This window comes from Phaseolus vulgaris, chromosome 5 (genome assembly GCF_000499845.2).
Source record: "Phaseolus vulgaris cultivar G19833 chromosome 5, P. vulgaris v2.0, whole genome shotgun sequence".
Taxonomy (NCBI): Eukaryota; Viridiplantae; Streptophyta; class Magnoliopsida; order Fabales; family Fabaceae; genus Phaseolus; species Phaseolus vulgaris.
Genome location: NC_023755.2, coordinates 37398800 through 37422055, shown reverse-complemented (window position 1 = coordinate 37422055; position 23256 = coordinate 37398800). Strand labels below are relative to the sequence as shown.

General features: G+C 31.2%; 2 protein-coding genes across 3 annotated transcripts; both read right to left on the bottom strand.

Moving 5' to 3' along the window:
* Positions 1-3442: 3442 nt before the first annotated feature.
* Positions 3443-10775, bottom strand: LOC137835719 (uncharacterized). Of its 2 annotated transcripts, XM_068644348.1 has the most exons (16): positions 10538-10734; positions 10120-10236; positions 9617-9725; positions 9377-9485; positions 9126-9287; positions 8077-8181; positions 7554-7637; positions 7343-7458; positions 7057-7158; positions 6850-6963; positions 6666-6722; positions 6483-6549; positions 6297-6350; positions 5687-5761; positions 3973-4008; positions 3443-3739 (listed from the first exon to the last, which is right to left on the bottom strand). In XM_068644348.1, exons 3-16 carry the CDS (start codon positions 9625-9627, stop codon positions 3638-3640), a joined length of 1194 nt encoding a protein of 397 aa, XP_068500449.1. In that variant the 5' UTR covers positions 9628-9725; positions 10120-10236; positions 10538-10734; the 3' UTR covers positions 3443-3637. The 2 variants fall into 2 exon arrangements, with proteins under 2 accessions (XP_068500449.1, XP_068500448.1); XM_068644347.1 differs by lacking the exon at positions 10120-10236 and having other exon boundaries at positions 10538-10775.
* Positions 10776-13362: 2587 nt separating this feature from the next.
* Positions 13363-18221, bottom strand: LOC137835718 (cytokinin riboside 5'-monophosphate phosphoribohydrolase LOG1-like). The gene is made up of 7 exons (XM_068644345.1): positions 16431-18221; positions 15911-16008; positions 15788-15818; positions 14902-15001; positions 14049-14119; positions 13724-13867; positions 13363-13622 (listed from the first exon to the last, which is right to left on the bottom strand). Exons 1-7 carry the CDS (start codon positions 16548-16550, stop codon positions 13557-13559), a joined length of 630 nt encoding a protein of 209 aa, XP_068500446.1. The 5' UTR covers positions 16551-18221; the 3' UTR covers positions 13363-13556.
* Positions 18222-23256: the final 5035 nt, after the last annotated feature.

The window sequence follows — 23256 nt, the reverse complement described above, 5'->3', positions numbered from 1 at the left end:
TCTTAAACTTTGATTTATTTTTGTTTTGTTTTCCTCTTCGTAATGGAAGACTAAAACTTTTAAATTGATTTCATTGTAATTTTCCATTGAATTATGAGGTTTTGTTCAATAAAGTTCAATTTTTTAATATTTGTAGTAGTTTGTTTTAATCTTTGATCATTTTGAATTCAAGTTTATGTCAAAGGAATATTGTCTTAGAATGCTTGTTAAGAATTCACTTCTTTTCTTTAATTAGAATTCTTGGTTAGTTTGTTTAGTTATAATCAATTTCTTGTTCACTTAGTTCAAGAGATAAATACTTGGAGACGAGTGAGATATTGAATACATTAGTAGACATTTGTTTTACTAATAAGATGTTGTTGAATTTGATTGACGCTTGTTTGATTAAATTTGACATTTGTATGAGAATTGAAGGATGATGATCTTGATATAACCAATGAAAAATTTATGGTGAACTTAGGAGTTAACTTGCTTTCTCTAGTATTTTTTATCACCTACTTTACTTTTATGCACAACAAATTAAAACTATCATTTTACTTTATTGTTATTACTAATCTTACTGTTTTGCAGATAGGTTTTGAATACTGTTTTATTGAATTTACTATTAGATTCGTTGGGAGACAACTTGGGGTCATCTGACCACATCTATATTATCATATTTTTGCTATTAGACGGTCTAACATTGTTGTTAGATGGTCTCTGCATTGGAACTGAAACTTCTTTTAATTTGATTGTAGAACAACTGTTATCACTATGCAACAACAAGTGGCTCTCGATAAATTTTTGGAAAGAAAAGTTAGAATCCTCTTAAAATATTCTTTTCTAGAGGATTTTATAGTTAACTCTTCCTCATTCCTAACTTTTTGTAACAATTCATTGTCTCTATATTCTTTTTCTTTCTTTTTCCTCTTTTTCTCTCTTTTCTTTCTCCTATCTTTCTACTCTTTATTTCTCCTATTTTTTTCCTTAATAATAGCTTTCAATTTTTTATCTAAACTATTTTTTTTATAAACTCTTTTTATCCTACTATAAATTTTCTTCCTTTTAGAAGCTCTCTAATTTATTTAATATTGTGTTTTTCATGTAAGTGAGGAAGGTCTAATTTAGGCTTCCTAGGATGAGTATATTTTAGACCCATGATGATACCTAAGGGATGGTTGATAGAAATCATCATAGTGATAACTGTTATACACCTCTTTACTTCTAGAGGAGTAAGGAACATCATGATGTTCTCTCATTCTATATGATTTCTCACCATGTTTGCTCTTATCCTTTTCTCCCTTTTATTGCATGAGTTGCCTACAATCTCATCCATAACTTTATCTCATTTTTCAAATTTTCGTTTAACATTTTCTCTCAAATTTCTAATTTTATCCCTTAAATTCAACTCTTTATTGTAGATGCAATTAGCTCTAGAAAGGGAGGGAAGATGTTAAATGAAGCCTTAAACTCTCTATTCGCAGCAGATAAAATAATTAGACAAACTGACTAGTGGATCATCTAGTAGACCGTCTAGTAAGATCATCTAATAAATCGTCTAACAATAAAAATAAAAATATAAACAACAACAAAAGTAATGAGATATCAACACAAGAAATTTATCTTAGTTCACCCAAATCTGATCTACATCAAGTATCCCTTAAGTAACTATTTAAGAGCTTTTACTAATCAACTATTACACGAGTATGCTCACATCTCCAAATTTAAATGAATATTCTCATTTTTTTCAAATTATAACGAGTATTCATATCATTATGCTAGTAAGTGATAAAAAGAAATGAACTAAACTAGATATTCAAATTTTAGAATTAATACTATTAAGTTTACATGAACAAAATAGTTTAGTTTAAATTTAATTTTTGAATCTTATCCATATTCACTCTTTCCGAAAGGTTATCAATTTAGTAAATTTGATTGAAATTCAATCAAAATATATATTTTAATTTTTAATTTTTTAATACGATCAATTTAGTTGAAATTTAATAAACTTTACAAAACCATAATGTATTAAAAATAATTATTAAAATCAAATATAAGTTTATTTTTACTAAAGTTCTAACATATTTATTTCATTTATTTAAAATTAATCTAAATTTTCTTTTAAAATAAATTTGATCTCGAATAACCTACCGTGTTAACTAGCAATAATCTACATCTAATTAACTAATCCGTGTTAACTCGCAATATGAATAATCTATTTGATGAAGTTAGTAAGTAAAATGGTTAGAAACGCTGAATACTTATATCGAATCTGAATTCAACTCAACTCGACGACTTTGATGATTAAGCTGTCGCATGTTGTCGGTTCAGTGTTGTAGTAGTCGCTAAACAGTGTTCACGACTAAGGCCATGTGGTCGTTTGCTTATGTAAGTACGTTGACCATAATAACAAATACTAGCTCCATATTTTTCAAATAAATGTTATTTTTAAAATAATTTTATTAAAATAATATTATTTATATATATATATATATATATTACTTTATTAAATCAGAGAAATTACTAATTTATAATAAATTGAAAATAAACAAATTAATATTTTATTATATGATTAGAACGACAACAAATAATTTTAAAAAATTTAAAATTATAGTCATTTTTATATTCCCAACATAAGATTTCTCGAGAACTAGTAGGAATCTTCCTACCATCCCCTCCCCCAAAAAGGAATCGTGCAGAGATATTAAGGCAAACTCATGGCAACACTGTTAATTAGGTGTTTAACAATGATTTTTTTAAGTGTCGTGTTATCCACTAAAATAAGCTCTACTAAATTTAAAGTGTTTAATTCATTTTATTTAAATTTCAAATTTTTTGAAAGAAAATATTTCAATGATTCGCAGTTGAAAGAAGAGTTTAATAACTATACATAGTTAAACTTTTTTTTCACCATAATTCGATCAGAAAATTAAATTGTTTTGTACTACAACTTTTTGCATAGTTCAAGACCTATCATTAAAGCAAACTGGAAAAACAACCAAGTAAATTTTGTAACTACCGGATATTTCTTACCTTTAACCATAAATCGAACCTAAAATTTGAAGGCTTTAATCAAGCCTTTAATTTTTATAATGTCGTTTTTTTTTCATTTTAACCTTTTAAATTAATTCCACGTAATCAATTTTCATTATCAAAGGATTCATTTTAATTTTCTTCTCATTCAATTTTATTTGGGCTAAAAATACTAAATGAAAAAGAAAGAAAACTGACCACTTTAACAATTTTAAGAGAATAAATAAGAAATAAAAATTAGAACAGGATAAAGATTTAACATCTTTCAATAATTTACAAAAAAATATGTTTTTATTGTTCTAACAGTATTGTTTTATCAGATCTTATCGAGGTTGAAAGAAAATGATAATTTTTTGTAATACTATAAAACATATTACGTTCATATTAAGGATCATTTTAGATATACAATTATATATGTACAGACAACAAATTTCAATCTAACGGCTGATAGAAAGTTATTCAATAACATAAAATTGATTGAATTACATCGGTAAAAATTAATTCCTCAAAAAAGATGGATCAGAAAATAGCACGCACCTGAGAGGAGAAAACAATACAAAACAAAACAAATACTACCATTGAAAGTGTACATAAAACATGTACAACAGGAAGATGGATCCGTATATCAACTCTTCCCGTTACGTTTAAGTCCTTCAAGATAAGCCTTATCAGAATTGGTTAGCCGAACTTGAAACTGGGCCCATTCACTTTTGCATCTGGCTCGGACCTGAAAGGGGGTATTCAAGACAAATATTTTATTCAAGAAAAAGGGTATTGTAGTAGGGGGCAAAATGTCGAATTTTAATACAAGTATGCAACTAATATAACTGTTATTGCATTTGCTACAATACGTAAGTGCGTATGTAGCTTTAAAAACAACTTGAGGGATAAATCAACAGTGTTAAGCAAAAAATTGAGTATATAGATTCGCTAACATTATTTAACAGAAACCATACATACCGAATCCCAAGGCTTTTTTCCTTTGTCAGACTCTCCCTGAAATTATGCAAAAATATCCCAAAAGTTATATTTGGAAATGAATACAAATTTTTTTTGCAAAAGAAGTGAAAGGCCATATCTGCATTCATGGGGAGTAGAAGCGCTTGGCAATAATAGTACAATCATGGAAAAAGATAATGATCACTCTAGAAAACGTCCCTACGTCTTTTACTTTCATATTTTCGTTTACCTTTAATAACTATGAAGCAATTCCAACCTCAACACCCCCCCTCCCGAAAAAAAAATGAAAAGCAGAAAGAAAATAAGAATGAAGGAAAATGGTATCATCTATGTATAAAAAAGCCCAAAAGTATAACCGTAAGTGAGAAAAATATCAATTATTCTCTCCAACGTAAGAAAGTCCAATTCAATGCATGAGGCTCCCACCAAGTCAGCCTTATCCTGCAATCAGAGAGGTTGTTTCCAAAATTTGAACTAAGAACTTCCCTTCACAAGGCAACAACCATACTATATCGTCAAGGCTCCTTATTCCATTTCTTTCTGAGACAGAAAGTTTAACACAATAGAGCCTTGAATATGTAATACGTTTTAAGGGAGCATTTAATATGCAGAATCTTTTTCATTTCAAGAAATTATGTTTCCTAGGAATTGTTACTTGAAAATCATCCTTTTTGGGAATGCTATAAATGTAGTTCATATTCTCATAGATTATTGGGAATGTTTAGGCATTGTTTCATGAGTATGCTTTAAACTTTCGCACTTTCATGAAATCTTGGGTTCCCATCCTCTCTCAAGATAATGCTTCTTTGGAAACATGGTTAAAACAAATTCCGTAAAATGTTAAAAATCTGAGAACCCTTTACCAAAAATCCATACCATACATGGGAATTTAATATTCCAAACATAAGATTTCTGGAGAACTTGTAGGAATCTCCCTACCAACCCCTCCCCCATAAAGGAATCGTGAAGAGATATTAAGGTAAATTGCTAATCCTGAAGACATCTCTCCATTTTTAATAAGTGTACAACGGCAACAATAAAGTTTGAACCTAAGATTCTGTAGGTACTACCCAAACCCCTGTCTCCCCAGGCTGACCCAAACAGGTTCGGAGATATATCTATATATAAGCACTGTAATCAATATAACAAGGTGTAAAACACAAAAACTTGCGATAAAATACTGGCCATCAGATTCAGAAGGAATGTCATATCAAGCGCACAAGTCTCTAAAGATATTTTTCAGAATTTCAAATTTCACCTTCAGTTATTTTTTATTTACATAAGCCCCTTTAAAATTTTAACACACTTCCCCACTCCAAAATAAATTAAAAAAAAACTTTCATCTTAGTTTAACCTCTTGCCAATATGAACTACTCGTTGTTGAAACCTTATCCAAATCGACTTATATAATACAAAACACCAAACTATACTAAGTTGAGGAGGTGAAAAAAGAAAAGAGGAAATAAAAATACAATTGGAAGTTAGAGCAACAAAGCCGAATAAATACGACACACCCTAGATTGCAAAGGACACTTGAATTGACCGGCTTAAAGTAACTTTGAACCAGAACAAAAAGTATATTTTTATTTTCTCCCTTACCAAACAAAGCATTAGTAGCCTACACATAAATGAGCAGATGCATTTATAAAAACAATTTGAAATGACAAAAAAAGAAATTGAGTGGCCTATATATACTGTAAGCTAGTGAACTAACCTGGTTCCCGAGAGAAGGAATTACTTGATGAACAATCCATTGCGAATCAATTACACCAATTTTTTCATGTGCTGGCTGCAAAAAGGATTCAAATTAAAGCCAACAAAACTAAATCAACTTGCTTGTTCTAAAAATATTTGAAGTAATGAGATTGTAGCCCCATATTTTCTATTCAGCATAGAATACACAGGTTTCACACTCAAAATAAACTAGGACAAAAAAGGTGGTACTGAGGAAACCTCTTCAACTAATTCAAGAACAGAAAAACCATGAACTGCATTTCAAGAATTACAATTGCCCATAATCCCGACAAATTAATCCATATAGTAACTTAAGAAAAAACATAAGCCAAAATTCACTAATATCAACAGAAACACAAACACAACCTTACAAAACCAGGATCACTGTGTTAGATAAGTTCAAAAGGAAAAAAAAATTATGCTTTAATTAGATTTTTTTTAATTGTATTCCCATAGCTTTCTTTTGAACTTGGCATCTGAAGGCATACTTGACCAACTGAAGCATACCCACCTTTCAACAAGGCTAACAAAAAGGATTCAAACAGTTATCAGTAGGGAGGGTTAAAAGTAAATAGATATAATTTACTGACCTCCACACATCTTCTGAGAGCGAAGTCCAGCCCCCATCCATGCACTAGATCATTCTACAAAAGACAATTGGAAAGCCATCAATATAATTACTAAGATTATGTATCTATCATGCAAGAGAAGATTTACCAGTTCATCCAGCTACATTACTATAGCCAATAAATTCGATGAAGAAAAATAAAATATACCTGAATCATGTGCCACACACAACGCCAAGCTTCACGAGAAAAGACAGGAGCCATAATTTCCACAAATCTAAAATAACAGAAGATATAATCATATTAACTAAGTAGACAAAGGAAAGAAAATCTAGGTAAATGATATTGCAATACAACATTCAAATTTGAAGCAGGATGGAAGAAAGGGCATACGCAGCACACGGAGGCAAATGTGGATCACTACACCAGCCTGGTTTCTCTTCTGTAACCCTATTTGGCAACACATACAAAAACATGTCAAGACTTAAGAACACATTTGAAGGTATGAAAAAAGGAACCTTATTATATCAATGACCAAAGAAGCAAAGTAAGAAAGAAAAGAACGGCAAAGGAATACATGTGAACTTCTTTGTCACCCCTCCTTTTTGTCATCTCCCATGTCAATCCCTTATTGGGCTCAAGACCAGGTTGAGAGATCTCCAAACCATATTTTTTCACTAAATGAATATACCTAGTGAATAGATGAAAGGAATACAGTTAATTAATCAAACTAAAAAATGCATAAATGTCAAATTTGAGCAAACTCTACAGATGAAAATAATACTTGTCTGCATTGAAGTGCTCTACTCCAAGATCTTCATCCCAAATAAAAATATATTCATAAGCTGATACTATATCAGGGTGCAAAAATCTTTTAGCATACCACCTGTACAACATGAGTATGAGAAAATTGTACAAAAGTAAGAGAGTAAAGCAATAAGATAAACTCCGAAGAAAGATAAGGTCTTCTAATCCAAAGTTACATGTATTCACAGAAAAATAGGCTTTCCCTGTCCAATAACATGACTTTCATAATTTAAGTGCAAAAAAATTACAGGAAAAAATTATACCATTTAGTTTGTTTCCTTGCGCTAACATGGATTGCCTTCTTTGACCACTCAAATTGATCCCACTCACTAGTCCGACCATCATAATGAAAGAGCAAAATTGCAAAATCATCAGAAAACTACAGAACAATTTGATAGTCAGCAATTTGGAAAAAATATGAAATGGTAAATATACAAATAAAATTTATATATGAAAGTAGTAAATCTCTATAACCTTTTTCACTGCAGCATTGATATTATGCCTCTGTTCAAGACCAACAGTGAATGTGACTAAATACTTTGGTTTTTTCTTCAGATCCTGCAGCATTCATGGTTTCATTGGAAGATTTGCAAGAAAGATATCAAAGAAATAGACACGTAACATGTCTGCACTATCCACACCGGCTTATCAACATGCAAACCTCCTGACACACTAACATGCAATGGTCTCATGCATGAATAAAGCTGCATAAATACACAATTGAGATAAGTGCACGTCTCTAGCCAATATGGACTTGCAAAGCATGCGTCAAGGGACATAGTTTTGATATGCCTCCTATATCATGTGAAACTTAGATGGAAAATGAAACAGATATTCCTATACATACCTCTCTGTTTTACCATGATAGACCCACCATCACAACAATAGATGAACTTTGGGGTTCGATTAAATTTCATATTTGTAAAACTTTATGAGACTTAACAACTACATGCTACAGATAAATTCTTGCATCATAGATAACTGCTTATCAACATACCTCACTAGGTTCACCCCATAATCTGCGTAAATAAAAATCAGATTCTGATACAACAATTCCAGGGGGTAGTGATTCAGCTCCACGAGGATTTGATGCAACGAATATCTGTGAAAGTAGCAGTTTTGAATCAAACTTTATTTGCTTGTTAAAAAGTATGTTTAAAATCTAAAGCAAGTACAACTATAAAAAATTTATAGCCAACATGCAGCAAGAATCACACCTGGCAGAAAAAATCTAGAGAATAGTTTAATCATAACAAAAACACTAGTGCCTTATGGATGAGACACAGGTAAAAGAGCATTCAACTTCATTGTTTATCAAATTGCTTAAGCAATGATTATAAAAACAGATTACTTCCAAAGTTAATAAGCTCCTGATTCAAGAACACCAGCACCCAAATCCTTGTTCTAGAAACAACTACAAAATGATAATAGTTCACAAAATAGACCGTTCATCTAATTATATAAATTGCGCACCAGTTTCACAAGTTACGTTGATAAGCTCATGAATGCTAGCAACTATTAATTATTTTATAAGCAATATATAAGCTTAGATAAATTCAAATAAAGGCTTACTCTCATTTTTTTTAACGAACAAGCATATTTTTACTTCCTTGCTGGAATTATTAAAGGTTGGGACAAAATTTCTATCGGGTAAGTTTTAACTAATTATGGAACAAGAACTTAAATAACCATTCAAAAATAAATTTTAAAATATAAATCAATTAAAATTACAAATAATATTAAGTTATATATAAATAGACATTTCAATTAATACTACTTAAATCTTGATAGAACAGGATTTAAAAGGTTTAGTTCATGATATTTTATGTAAGATTAAACCATGGCCAGAAAATGGTAATTAATAACACACATAGATTAACCAAACCTTTGTCAGAAACAGTTTAACCTAATATATCAGTGCTAACAAACAAGTAACAACCAAAGGATACTCCCTTAGAAGATAATAATTGATCTAAAGCTTCAGCTTTTAATTTCTGGGAATATACACGCATTGACATCCTTCTAAACAATAAGTATGGAAATTACCTTTGGCAATTTAATTGACCCTAAGACTTCAAGATTTTTGGTTCCAGAAGAGCTATCAATAACTGCAGGAGATCTTTCTACTTCAGCCGAAAATCTGTCTATTTCAGATTCAGCTACAGGTACATCAAAAGAATTCCCTACAGGTGATGAAAGTAAGCTAATCTGCAAAATATAACAAGAGAATGAAAAAAATTAATAGGATGAAAAATGCGTGACACAAAACAGAGAAAAATTACTGTTGTAATTATTACCTTCCTCAAATGCACAGATGAAATTGAAATACCAATAAAAAATCCAAAGGCAATTCCCATGATAGCTGTGACGAGAATCCGAGTACTATCATTTGCTCTTTTAAATGTGCTAAAAAAAAGAGATTGTAAACTAAATTCAGAAATTTTGGTAGAACAGATACAGAACATTTAAGATATTTAAGATACAAGGTAAAGGCAGGCATCATTAGTAATTACTCCAATAAATAAATTTATCCTTACCTGCGATACATTATTGCTGTCAGTTAGTATCGACCACAATCAAGTGAAAGTATGTATCACCCGGAAAAGCCCCAAATCCTCAAGCAAACACCAACACAAATATAACATCCTTCAACAACCAAAAATGAGACCAAGTATAAGACACAAGTAGAGTAGTAGCCAGGTTGAGTGTGCATTTTCTATACATGTATTTATCTGTCTGTCTTTCCATCCAAGTGAAGGCACACGCGTAAACCCAAATTACATACTCAAAATGAGTGAGTGAGTGCGTTAGTGTCTGAGAGAGATATAGACGATAAATATGCAAAATAATAATAGATTTTCAGCAACATGTTGAAGACATTGAGACCAACGGACAGCATCAAGCATTTAGAGCCACGAAGATAGTGCCAGTGGTTAGGAACTTTGCATGATGCCACAAGTTTAAACCTCGTTATTACTAACACTATCATTCAAAAAGACAAATAAAAATAGATCAAGTATTTTCAAGAACAAAGAGAAACCTGATGCGGCTTTAGCGTCAATACTTCACTGTACACGTTACCGAATAGTGATAATTTCTATTTTCCAAAATTCTCGTTCTCTATCAAACTTTCAAACTCAATAGCATACGCCACAACCTACCACAGCGCAAGTTTCCCCCAAAACAGAAGCAAAATCCATTAAAAACGAACAAAGCGAAACTAACGTGGAGTCAAACAACCACCGAATATTATAAATGCGCAATATCAAAATCGCTTCATTGATCTACGCCACTGAATCTCCCGAAACAAAAGCCACAAACAAATATTTATTCACACCGTGGACTACTGTGTTCGTAAAACGACAGCGAAAACTGAATTCAAGAGCTTCCACAAACACTAGCGCGGAATACAGATTTCACAACTAGTCCTTCACTAATAGGGAAAAAAAAGAGCTTACAGAATCGATTGTAGAAACGCTAGGGTTGAAGCTCGCCTTCTTATTCGATACTGATCGAACGAACAAAACGCGATCGATTATTTGCTGCGAATAATCATACAGAAGCAAATAGAGGCACTGCCATTTTCAATGTCAATGATGTTGAGGTTGTGTTCTGTAGCCTAAACTGAAATTTCCTTTCCGCTCTACTAACTTCCTCTGACGAAACTACCCCCGCCTCAGTTTTTCTATTTCCCTTGTGTGTATTTTTTCTTAACGGCCTATGAGAGCGTGCCACTTGGTGAACACGTGTGGGTGAGCTAATGAGTTTGATTTTGACTGGTCAACTCGCTCCGTTGGATTGGATTCAAGCCATGCCATCGACGGTTCAGAAGCGTCTGTAGGGTCACTTCTTCTTTTCTTTATTTTTTTTTTAATTGATCAACAGCACCTCTTCTCTTTGTAATCACATTCATTAAAATTATTAATTTCTCGCTGTTATATTTTTTAATTGTGTAACATCTTATTATTCCTTAAATTAATTATATTTCAATAATTGATCGAAGTTTATTTAGTTTTCCTTTTCAATCTAATTATTCATAGTGTCACGTCTTATTCTTCCTTGCATTAATTATATTTTAAATAATATACATAATAAGAAATTATTATGTCCAAAAAGTTATTTCCTCATAAATCTTCACAAATTCTCTCTCCAATTCTAACTCTTACCAATCAAACATAACATAAAAGTTTTTTTTACTCAAGAAGTTGATTGCTTGGTCTGTTAACCTGTCTTTTTTTTTCTCAACAAATGAGTGATTCATTGTTAAGCATCACCAACCTATCACCATTTTAGACTGAGTTTCAAGCAGAAAGGTGACACCAGTTATACTCCAAATCAAGCTTGTCTTTCAGAAACAAAGAACAAAAAAGCATTGTATTTGTAGCTTAGTATTTGTAGTTTGGATATAATACATCCCTTATATAATAATAAATTCTGTCATTTTCTTATCTTAGTCTTTAATGCAAAATAAACATTCCAAATACACAATATTTTACCACTTCGAATTTCGAACAAGCTTGCAGTGGAAACCAGCTCAAGTTCAGATATTAATATAAACTTATGTTAAGCTATGATCCTCCACTACATAAATTTCTTCTTCTATGTTTCTACTTCTAACCCAACTTTAAAAAAAAATCCATTGTTATTTGTTGGTATGAAGTCATGATCATTTGGGTTGGACTAACTAAACACCCTGTTTAGTGAGTGAGCTTAGTCATTATGTCCCTTTTATAATCTCTATTTAAAGAGATTATTGTACTTGTAATTGGTGTGTAACAAGATAAAATGAAAATCTAATAGTTGTCCGAAACACGTTAAATTTTGTATTGTTTATTTTTGCACTTGATTTGTGATTGTGTATTGTTTTCGCATGCGTTTTTTTTCTATCATTATTTACTCTCGCAAGAGAATCAAAGAGTTTTTGGCCATATTTAAACAAACTTCTCAAAAAATATTTATTGGAAAATAAAATAAGAAGAAAAAAATTAAAATTAACTTCCTTATAACTAATTTAAAGATACTCTATCATTTAAATTGTAAAAAAATGATTTAAATTTATATATAAGTTAACTTTAATTCATGAGAAAAATTATTTTATTTTATAGTTTTTTTTTTATAAAGCCCACTTCATTTGTTTTCTGAACTTGGGCTTTGCCCATTTATCTAAAAAATATTGACAATTCAAAAATGATAATGAATAAAAAGATTATATGTATTCCGTCTCGAGTGCAAGTCCTTTCACAACAAAATAAATAAATAAATAAATGGTGGACCCAGTTGCCATATTTTTCTTTGGCTGATCTTAACATTATTATATAAGTTATCACCATCCAAAGTGATATTAAAAAAATCGATTCTTGAAATTACTTTAATTATAAAATATAACAAATATGAATGAGTCATCGTTAGTGACCTAATTTTCGTTTAATTCAAGATTAAAGAAAATGAGTACGTAAAACTGTGAAGGACAAGGACCATTAACTAATTAATCGAAACAAATTTTATCTAAATTGCCATTTTACTGTATAATTTTATATTTTCATGATCAAAATTTCAAAAATTGTTATGTTTAAGAATATTATTCTCATAAATATTTTTTTACAGACATTTAGTAATTGTATAAATAAAATTTAATTTATTTAATTGAAAAAGTAAAAGTAATAATAGGGAGTTATTCTAAAAGTTGCTTTCATTTTATAAAATATGAGATACTCTAAGAAGAATAAAACTGTTTAGTTTTTTATTTTTTTCAAAATAGAGCATATTAAAAAATATTTTCAATTTATTTTATTAAAATATGAGAATATTTATTTTTGTTCTCATGTTTCTATAGAATAAAAGAATAATGCGAAACAAAATGCATTCTTACTTAGTAATTAAGAGCAGTGCAGTGGCACACTCACAAATTTTGTTGGCTTGTTGTTAAAGCATTTTTTTTTACTTCTGAAGTTGATAGTTGCAATTAAAAAAAAAAATGTTAAGAATATTGAATAACCAGGGACAAAGGAACAAGACAATAAACTCACGGCTGGTAAACGTTGTCCGTGATATTTTTTTTCCCAATATACCCATTCTTAAAAAAGTTTTCACAAATTGAACTTGTGGCAACATTATTTTTCAAAATAGATTTATGTAGTTAGGTTGAGAATTTAAATATTTACTAAAAAAATTATAAAATATAAATTAATTTTTAAAAAAATAATTAATTTTTATAATAATTAAATTAAAAATTATTTTTAAAAAAAAAATAATAATTGAATATGTTTAAGTAAAGAAAAAAACATAGGATTGAAATCATAACTAGATTGCAGTGAAATGTTTACACTAGCAAGGAAATGTAGAAGAGCAGAAAGAATTCGGCTCTTGGAAATTGTGGTCATCATCTACGATAATAGTCTCTACCACTTTCAAATTCTAGCTAACAACTATCATCTACACAAACTTCCATCACCACCACTGGAATTCACCATGTGAGGACTAATGTAGCTTTTCACTTTCCCAGCTCACCTTGGACACAACTCTTTCATGTTGTGGGAAGTATTCCTGCAATGTGAGTGGAAAAATTTCTTTTTATGTTATGCAGAAACTGTAAAAAATTTATGTTTTTGAAGTGTAAGTTATTGGAAGAAAGATGTAACAATTACCTCCATTTCTTTGACAAGTTCTTTTGGTGTTGGTGCTGATACAATTATATGGCGAGCAGTGGGGCTGATGAACCCTTCCTCCACTGCTTTGTCAATGAAAGACAAAAAGGTGTTGTAGTATCCATCAACATTCAGCAATCCCACCTTCCAAAATCAAAACACTGTTAATTTTATATGTACACTTGCAACACTGTTTTATAGGCACAGTTTTCATAATTACTATTGTAATTCTTCTAGGATGCAATGCAATAGAAATTTAATTTACCTTTTTCTGAAGGGTAAACAAATACAACAAATTTGGAGCATATATAAAAGGAGTTTTTACCGGTTTGTCATGGATGCCAAGTTGAGCCCATGTTATCACCTCAAGGAGTTCCTCAAGTGTCCCATAGCCACCTTTATGCACATAAAAGGATATACATTATCATCATGGACTGCTTTTTCTTTTTTGGTCCAAATAATTTCTAAAAAACGAAATTTTGTTAAAGAAAGATGTGAGTGCATTCATGTTCTTTAAAATGACACCCAAAAACCTGAAATAACTTTTTTTAGTTTAATGCATGTTTGCTAACATTTATTTTTCAAAAAGTGATCATTTTTAATTTATTTTTTTAATTAAGAAACAATTGTTTTCTTAAAATAAATTAAATGATTCGCGATCTTGCAGAATCGTCCCAATGAAATAAATAAAAAAAGTTTGTTTTTAGGCCAATGAAAACGTTTTGGTTTTCCCATACACTATGATTTGGAATTGACTAGTCACATGTACAGATTTTGTAGCGTGTAACACCGTTCAGAACAAATAATCGTACGGTACTCCGAACATCAGAATTGAATAATGTTTAAGCTGAGCATAATGGTTTTATTAATTATTATTACGGGAATTGAGGTTTAAAAAATTGAAATAAAAAAAATATTTAAAGTATGATATTTTAATATTTGTGATTGGAGATATTGGCTCTTGCTATTCACGTGTGTGACTTAGGTCTTGTGAGTGGCAATGCTATTAGGTTTACACATTTAATGTGTTGTTTGGTTTTAGTCAAAACGAGTGAAATTTTTGAAGCAAGTATCTTAATAATATTGAATCACGGTGACATCACAGGTGATGTTAATTAAATGTTAGTGTAATTAAGAAGAGATAATGGCATGACATAGTAAATGAATGTTGTACCAACCGGGTAAGGCAATAAAGGCATCAGAACGTTTGGCCATCTCTGCTTTTCTTTGATGCATGTCTGCTACTGCCTTCACTTCCCCCACTGTTTCTCCAGTCAGCTGCAACCAAATGAATGAATCCAAATTATCACTGAAACAGGTTCATAGAAATGTAAAGTGGAAACAGCTTTTGCGCGTGAGAGAGAGAGAGAGAAAGGGTTGCTATGCCACAACAATACAATTCAATACTACAACAATGCATGCCACGGAATATGAGGAAGCTAGGGAGAGGGAGCAGTGCAATGATGAGAGTTGCAGTGTTGGCAGAGAAGTGGGCTCAAATGGAAATCATATGACGACCCTTTTGATCCTCGGGGGAAGCAACAAGTCAGAATAGAGAAAGAGATCAACCAACAAAGTCACTTACTTTCTCCATGATGCCAATTAAAATGGGGTGCTAAGAAAACCAGAAATGCCATGAGAATCTAAAGTGGTATATGGGAATAGGAGAGAAGGACAAAATGGTTCAGAGGGGGAAAGACCCCAGATTGCCAGGTGTATTCTGTATTCAATATTCATGTGTTATAATAATAAATAAATAAGTAAATGTGAGTCATGAGTTGTGAGTGAACTCAAATAATATACTAGTTCTAGTTCCTCTCACTGAGAACCGCACATGAATCACAAAAAAGGACAAGTGTGAAGCTCAGATATTGGGATAACAAAAGCATGATGGAAAATCACTTGAAATAGGGTGTGTGCCAAGGAATTGGAACAAGAGCATTTATATTGTGGTAAGATAGGGAAAAGATGTAGATAATTCTGTGTGTCCCCCCCTGCATATATGTGTTGGGTCATTTACTTTTTTATTTCCAAGGAAATGCTTCCAAAACACCTTAACATTACCTCTCTTGGCATAAGTGTCTTGGGAATAACTCTGCACGCAAAAGCAAGACAAAAATTAGTTGACTTCAACAAATTAAATATATATAACATCATCAGACCAGACCAGACCAAGAAGATGCTCACCCAATTACATGGCGACCACCCTCGTAAACAGCCTGAGAAATCAACCCCATCAAACCAATGCTGCCCCCTCCATATACTAGATCAATATTTCTCGACACCTTTTCAATACCAAACAACACCAATATATTCGTAAATACCTGTAATTTCGTGAACCTAGCAAAGATATGTGCTTTATATAGACAAAAAAAAAACTGGAGAACTCGTGAAAGACAGAGAACTTGAAATGAAAAACCAGTTTAGAAGACACAGGTTGACTATTCGCCGGATTGTAAATCTTAGTAAAGTAGTGAAAAGGTGGAAGCATAGAAAAATTGAAAAATGGAAGGAAAAAAGAAGAGAAAATTAAAGAAAAGAGAGAGGTTGACGTAATTGAAAGTCATATATAATAAGGAAAAAGAATCTTAAAGGCGCACATGAGAAGAAATCCAAATTATGGGAAGAAAAGTTAGATGGTATAAGAAAAGAATAGGATATGTTTGAGTAGGAAAAGAAGAAAGAAGAGAGTGAGAAGGGCATTTACCAATTCCCTTCCAAGCTCAATAGCAGCGTCCTTATAAGTAGTTTTGTTCCCTGGACTACTGCCACAGAAGACACAAATCCTCTTGAACTTGGATTGCTTCATCTCTGTTTCTTTCTCCATCTCTCTCTCTTTCTCTTTTTCTCACACAGAGGGAACAGGTTCTATGTCCCACACTGGACAAAATGGATGAGCGGTTGATGGTGTAAACGCGCGTTATGCTATATATAACAGCAGCACAGGCAAAGAGTCGCACACGTCCTCACCTCATCACCGATGATGACGCTGACTCACACAAGTTGTACGTAGAGAGTGAGGGAGACTTGATCCAATGATGTGTGTGCTTTCTACTTTACCATGGTCCCCTCTCTAGCACCAATGAAAGAACAAAAAAAGAAAAAAAAAATGGTTTTTTTGCGGGTTTATTTTTATTAATTTAGATGGCACAGGAGTGAGATTTGAATGACTAATGAGAGAGCAGGAAGCCGTTAAGTTTTGAAATGTGAGTTTGAAGTGAGGTGTTGCCGGCCTGTCTAGTAGCTTGAGATGAAAGTTGACCAAATATTGGGTAATGTTGTGTGTTGATTCTTTTAATTGTTAACACAGAGTTTGGAATGCACTCTTTGTGATGAGCTCGTGAAAAAGGCTTTGGCATTGTGAATTCTGTTTGTTGTGAGTAGCCAAATCATAGCATCTTCATCTGGGTTGACTTGTAATCTAGTACTATATCATATTCCACATCCAACTAATCCTGTCCACCCCACCCACTCCTATACCAATCTATCACTCTCTCTCACACACTTCCTTCTACTTCTGTTTAAACAATCACCTCATTCTTCAACACACACTTCTCCCATTACCCATTCACTACATAACATCTACATCATATCATCTCATACATTCTAACCAATAACATCTTCATAACCTTTTCCAAAATATTACTTTCTTAAAACACATCAAATTACAATTCTCAAGTTATTACAATTTCAAAATCGTATTTCAATTCTTATCTCACTTATTTCATCGTTCTATTTATAAGTGACCTAATTACACAAGATGATACAAATGTCCAATTCTAAAGTAAATATCCTAAATTATTTCACATACCATATGATTGAACATTCAGTCTTCTCGAGGATAAAGTTTGCACAACTTTGGACCTTCTAAACACTACACCACTAAACAACTTGTATTGACACCAACCTACATCTAACGAACATGACCGACTTATATATCATACTACTCAAATTTCAACAAATGTCCATGTACAAGAAATGATAGTTGGTAAGTCTCATTTCCCTCTGAGTACAATCATTCAATTGTATGCTAAGTTAACATTTACAAAATAAATTATAACTCTTTTAAACCAACCCACTCTAACCTTTTTCACAAACTCCAACACCATCCCTTCCATGCAAGCAATACTTTACTTCAAGGACACTACCCAAAGAACCACCATAATGGAAAGTTTAAATGGTTGGAGTCTTACATACACAATCTAAGAACAATGACAATCCAACACAATTGATTTTTTCATCAACATTTACACAACATAACTTAAGTACAACAACAATACAAAGGCACTATAAAATTCACTGAAATCAATTATCTTAAAGTGGTTAATAAGAAAATAGTGCATGATTTAATACAAATCAAATCTGACATTGATGTTCCATAAATGATCAAGCGTTGAAAAAAAGTTCAACTACTAAATCCAACCGTGCTTCGAAAACAACTATGGGACAACATAAAACTCATTATCCAAACTAATATTTATGACGAGCAAACCCCTATGAATTGGTTTGTAACATAGAAGATAATATTTATATCAACCATCTTGACTTCAAAAGAGTACATTTGACTAACTTATTATTTATTTAATTTCATTCTTATATTTTATCCAATTGCTTGGATTACCTTTAGAAGCATTCATGTAAAAAAATAAATCAATTCTTCCTTAACTAATCGTACAAATGTTTTCTTATTCATTATACTTTACTTCTTTAAAAAAATTATATGGTGAAATTATTAATATAAATAAATTAAATCCCACGATAATAATTTTTTCAACCCAATTTTTAATTTATGTATTATACAATGTCAACTTTGTATACATTCATCAACCTCACTACAATAAGTATAAAATAATGTTACTTCAGGTATTTTTTTACTTGAAAAATTTATTTTTATACATTTCTAATTTTCTTTCCATAAATATTTTTAAAATATTTTTTCCAATTCATCAATATTTCATTTCATTTAAAATATTGATTATACACAACTCAATAATTTCAACTATATAAAAAAATTCCAATATTTTTTTACAAGTCTTTCTTTCCTAAATTTTACTTATTTACATATTTTTTAAAAAGACTTATATTTCCTTAAAATATGTGTACTTTAAGTTCATTATTTGTGGAAAATTTTATTTCAATAAATTTATATGTTACATAAACTTATTTTTTAAAATTAATATATTTTACAAAACTCAATAAATTTTATTATATCACATAAATTTTATTATTTTCTTACAATCCTTTATTTTTTTTCCCAGAAAATTTCTCTCTCTTTTTTAAATATATCTATTATTAAATATTTTTTTATCTAATTTTTTACTTCTTTAAATAATTAAATCCTACACACTTACTAAATATAATTAACTATTATTAAAATTCAATATTTCCTCCAAATAATTATTTTCACTTAATTATTTTTATAAGTTTTTTTCTCCTAAATTTTCCTCTCCAATTAATTATTTAATAAATTAAAATGCAAAAAAAAAATGAAAAACCAGTTAACAATTTGGTTCTCCATGAAACTAAGCTCAGTCAGTCAATGAAGGTGATAATTTGGCTCTTCGGTAACAGAATTCTAACCTAAAAAAACACGTTATCTGTGTAAATACAGAACACAGTTTGTTGTGTATGGGAGAAAATATTTCATCTCATCTTTCTCTATATAAGTTTATTGCTTATAAAATAAAGTATAGAAGAAATGTTTGAAGCTATTACATGTGATCATTTATAGTAAGTTGTTATGAGTGATTTTAAAAATGGGAATTGTGTTTGATAGTTACATCTGCTGCATAGCAATTTGTTCTGCAAGCAAAGCATGTGGCATGATCCTGAAGGAAAGTTTTGAACATAAGTTAAGACATTGCAGTTTGTATGTAATTAAAATGGTTTATTAGGCTCTTGGTGTGTAAGAAGGACTAGAAAACCAAAAGTTTGGATGGTTTTGGTGAATTCATCCGTGCAATAATAGATGTTGAGCAGAGGTTAAGGAGAGGAAAAATAGTGAATGTGTACATCACTGACACCAATATAGCATTGCTCTAGAGAATAGGCAAGAAGAAGCATGTGCCATTCACTCCCAGCCATTCTTTGAGAAGAAAATTATGACAATTGGTCAGAGTCCTATTGGAAAGAAACTTCTCAAAGGCCAATAAGAACTTGACGCATCCAAAACCCATGATCAAATTGGTTTCACCAAATTTGGAAACGTTTAATCTGTCACAGACTCTAGTTTGATGCTACCCTTTCTGTCTCCCTCTCATATTACAACCAGCCATATTTTTTGACTATGTTAATCAACTACCAATAAAGTACGTATCACATCTCTTCTCAGATAAGATGTGTGACATTATGTTGGCAAACAATTAAGATTACCCTTCACTTTCCTTATCCTTTGTTGGGGAAAGCATTGCAATGTGTTTTTATCAGATTAATGTCTTCAATTACTTTAATGCTCTTTGTTTACCTCTTTTCATCAAAATAAGTGATCTCACAACAACCACATAAAGTTATTTGTAAATAAACAGCTATTCTAACCCCCCACTTGCTGATTATTTATGTCAAACGTAAATTATTAAGCATTTTTTTTCCACACATATACTTTAAAAAGAAATCTATCTAAAGAAAATGTTGGAAAACAGTCTACTATAACAAACAAAATACTGTCAAGTCTAACAAGTTTGTCTCAGAGTGACTGTAGCTTTTTCTTTTAAATAACTCTGTTATTAGCACCAAATATTAATTAGTTTTATTAAGGAGTAATTTGTAGATGATTAAGAAGGAAGATTTGGAAGGCAGTTTTAATAAAGAAATGGTTTAGATCAGTTTTAGAAAATCTGATATAATGCAATCCATTTTTAATCCTAATTGAAATCTGTTCCCATAATTTGTTTGGTGGAGACAAGCACACTTGTGTTTGGTGTTCTTTGCTGGAATTTGAATTGGAAGGAGACATGATCTGGTGCATTTGCAAGCAAATGAATGATTGAGTTCATTGAGCAACTAAATGGTGGGAATCCTACTCAGATAATTATCCACGTACCACCTACTTAATTAATAACCCAAATGCATCCCCTTTCCGTTCTCTTTATTCATGCCATGTTATTTCTCCTCATGCCTTGTAGATTTGTCGGTGTAGTTTTAATGGCACATGGCATATTCCTATTATACTTTATACATAAACTGTATCAAATAACAGAAACTAAATGCTAATATTATTTGAAAACCAATGCCAGTTTTACCAGAAAACCACACAAAAGATGATCTCAGAGGTAAGTTGTGTTAAGTCTGCATTCTGTCATATTCGTAAGAGATTAAAACATTTGTCCAAGAGTTGCCTTTTCGGATAAGGCACACATCTCTTTCATCCTATCGTTCAAGCAACGCAAGTATGAATGCTGTTTAGTAACCCATGCATATGTTGCAACCCTCTGTCTTCAACATATATGCAAGAAAAAGGGGTCACTTCCTCTGTTAATCAAACAGAACTTATCTATTTGTAAGAAAAAGTCTTAGTTCTCTGATGCCAAAGTATGCCTAACTAAAACATTTCTATTTCTCACTTTATTTTTCCTACTACCACCAATCCAATGAAGGGTGGTCTTAGTTATCATACACTTAAGAAATTATCTTAAATTCAACCACCCCAAAAAATTGCTTCCTTGGCTTCAATTTTTTTAAAGAAAAGTATATATCGCTCATTTGATTTCAAGAGTAAACTTTAATTTAGTTCATGAAGTATACATTTTGACATGCATAAATTGAATTATGAATGGTGTAATTAAGTGATTGTTCTGACCTTAATTTGGAGAGATAGTTTGATAGGATAAATCACTTTATCTCAGATATTGTTCATTTTAGATGTTGGTCTTGTATTTAAAAGACATATCAACTATGTAACTCGGGCACTTCTCTTAAATGACGTATCCGTGTCGGACACGGTGTCGACACTCATGAAACTCGTAGGACACTTATCGGTGAAGTGTTCAATTCAAAAATTATTTATTGAATTTTTTAAAATTCTAGCACGGTTCTAACACAATTTAAAAAGGTATAAATACAATAATTTTCTAAAAACTCAAATTTATTGTATAAATTTTTATTATGATTATAAAAATAAGGAACAAATTCTTTTGAACCAGTCATAAAACATATCTTTCTGTTCCCAAAAGAATCAAAAACACATTTTTGCACATAAATATTTATTTTCAATTTATATAACTCAAAATTATATAATATATAGATTTGTGTCCCGTGTTCACGTGTCCTGCATTTTAGAGATTGTACGAATCTTCGTTTCAATCTCGACTCCTGATATTATATTAGACGTATCAAAATTGTTAAAAGAATAGCGTACACAGGAGGATTGATGAGGGAACATAGTGGTTGTACTTCGTGAACATCCAAAGAGTGCTCCGTGAACCACCGACTTCCCATCTGTCCTAGGAGGAATGTGTGTCACATATCTTGCTTGCAGACTCACTTCTCTCTCAATCAATGTCTAAACAAAGCTTCCAGTAACAAACCTCGCCATTTATTGGCCAATACTCAACATACAAACCAACTTGTATACGTAATTAAACCTGCCTTTTCAACTTTTCATCCCAATTAGAGTTCTATAAATAATTCTCTTTGCCTTAGTTGCTTCTCCACGTTCTTTCCTTCTTCTATATGTATTATAGAGTGCACCAATTCACAAACTCACACTTTATCACAACACCTCATTGAAAAATTAGACGATTGCGATTGAATTTTTTTATCATAAAATAAATTAAAATATTTAAGGGATCCCAGTCCGTATACAAATCAACTTAAACTAATGTCTCTAAACAAAAATAACCAACATTAGTTAATCCTTTTCTTGTATCGTACCTTCTAATATGAACCTCTATACCATAATCTAGAATCTGCATCAACTCAAAAACTCACTTCCAAACCATATTACTCACAAAACATTGAGACTAAGGTTACTGCCAAAACAAAAGGTATACCTAAGTTATCCATCATGATCATTTGAGCATCTTTTTAACTAGGTACATCTTCTCTACACATACTTTTCAAACGCTTCATAACTGAAATATTATGTTAGCGTTAGCAAAAGTTGAGTGTATTACACATATGACAACAAGACTCGTTCCGTGCATGGTCTGAGTTAACTTAAAGGATCAATACACCATTCTGAATAATTAAAACTAGTTGTGTGTTCTTTAAAGTTAATCCAAGTTCAAGTCTTAAGTTGTGCTATTGAAAAAATTTTAGTTACATCTAGTATTTTTAAATATCACATTATTTCTTTGAAACTAAATCTCCCTAATAATTACGATCTACATTCAACCCGAAACGTTATTTTCATAATTTGTGATTCTATATGACCTAAATTGTTGGAAATATAACTTTGGAGTACAATGTTGACGGATTTCATTCATGCACCTGTTACATTTGTTCCATACATGTTACCCTACATTCAAAGAACCTACATTCAAAGAAAAGGTGACAATTGCGATTGATTACGTATGTAACTATATGCAATTATTTAA

Bases quoted from the DNA above. Each gene is read 5' to 3' on its own strand.
- LOC137835718 (XM_068644345.1), bottom strand. From the start codon at position 16,550: ATGGAGAAAGAAACAGAGATGAAGCAATCCAAGTTCAAGAGGATTTGT. The intron at 15,819-15,910 runs GTGAGCATCTTC...TTTTGCGTGCAG, and splicing joins GGTGGTCGCCATGTAATTGG to AGTTATTCCCAAGACACTTA. The intron at 13,868-14,048 runs GTAAAAACTCCT...TGATTTTGGAAG, and splicing joins TTGGCATCCATGACAAACCG to GTGGGATTGCTGAATGTTGA.
- LOC137835719 (XM_068644347.1), bottom strand. The intron at 6,964-7,056 runs GTATTATTTTCA...TCTATTCACTAG, and splicing joins GAGCACTTCAATGCAGACAA to GTATATTCATTTAGTGAAAA. The intron at 6,723-6,849 runs GTATTCCTTTGC...GTTGCCAAATAG, and splicing joins GGTGACAAAGAAGTTCACAT to GGTTACAGAAGAGAAACCAG.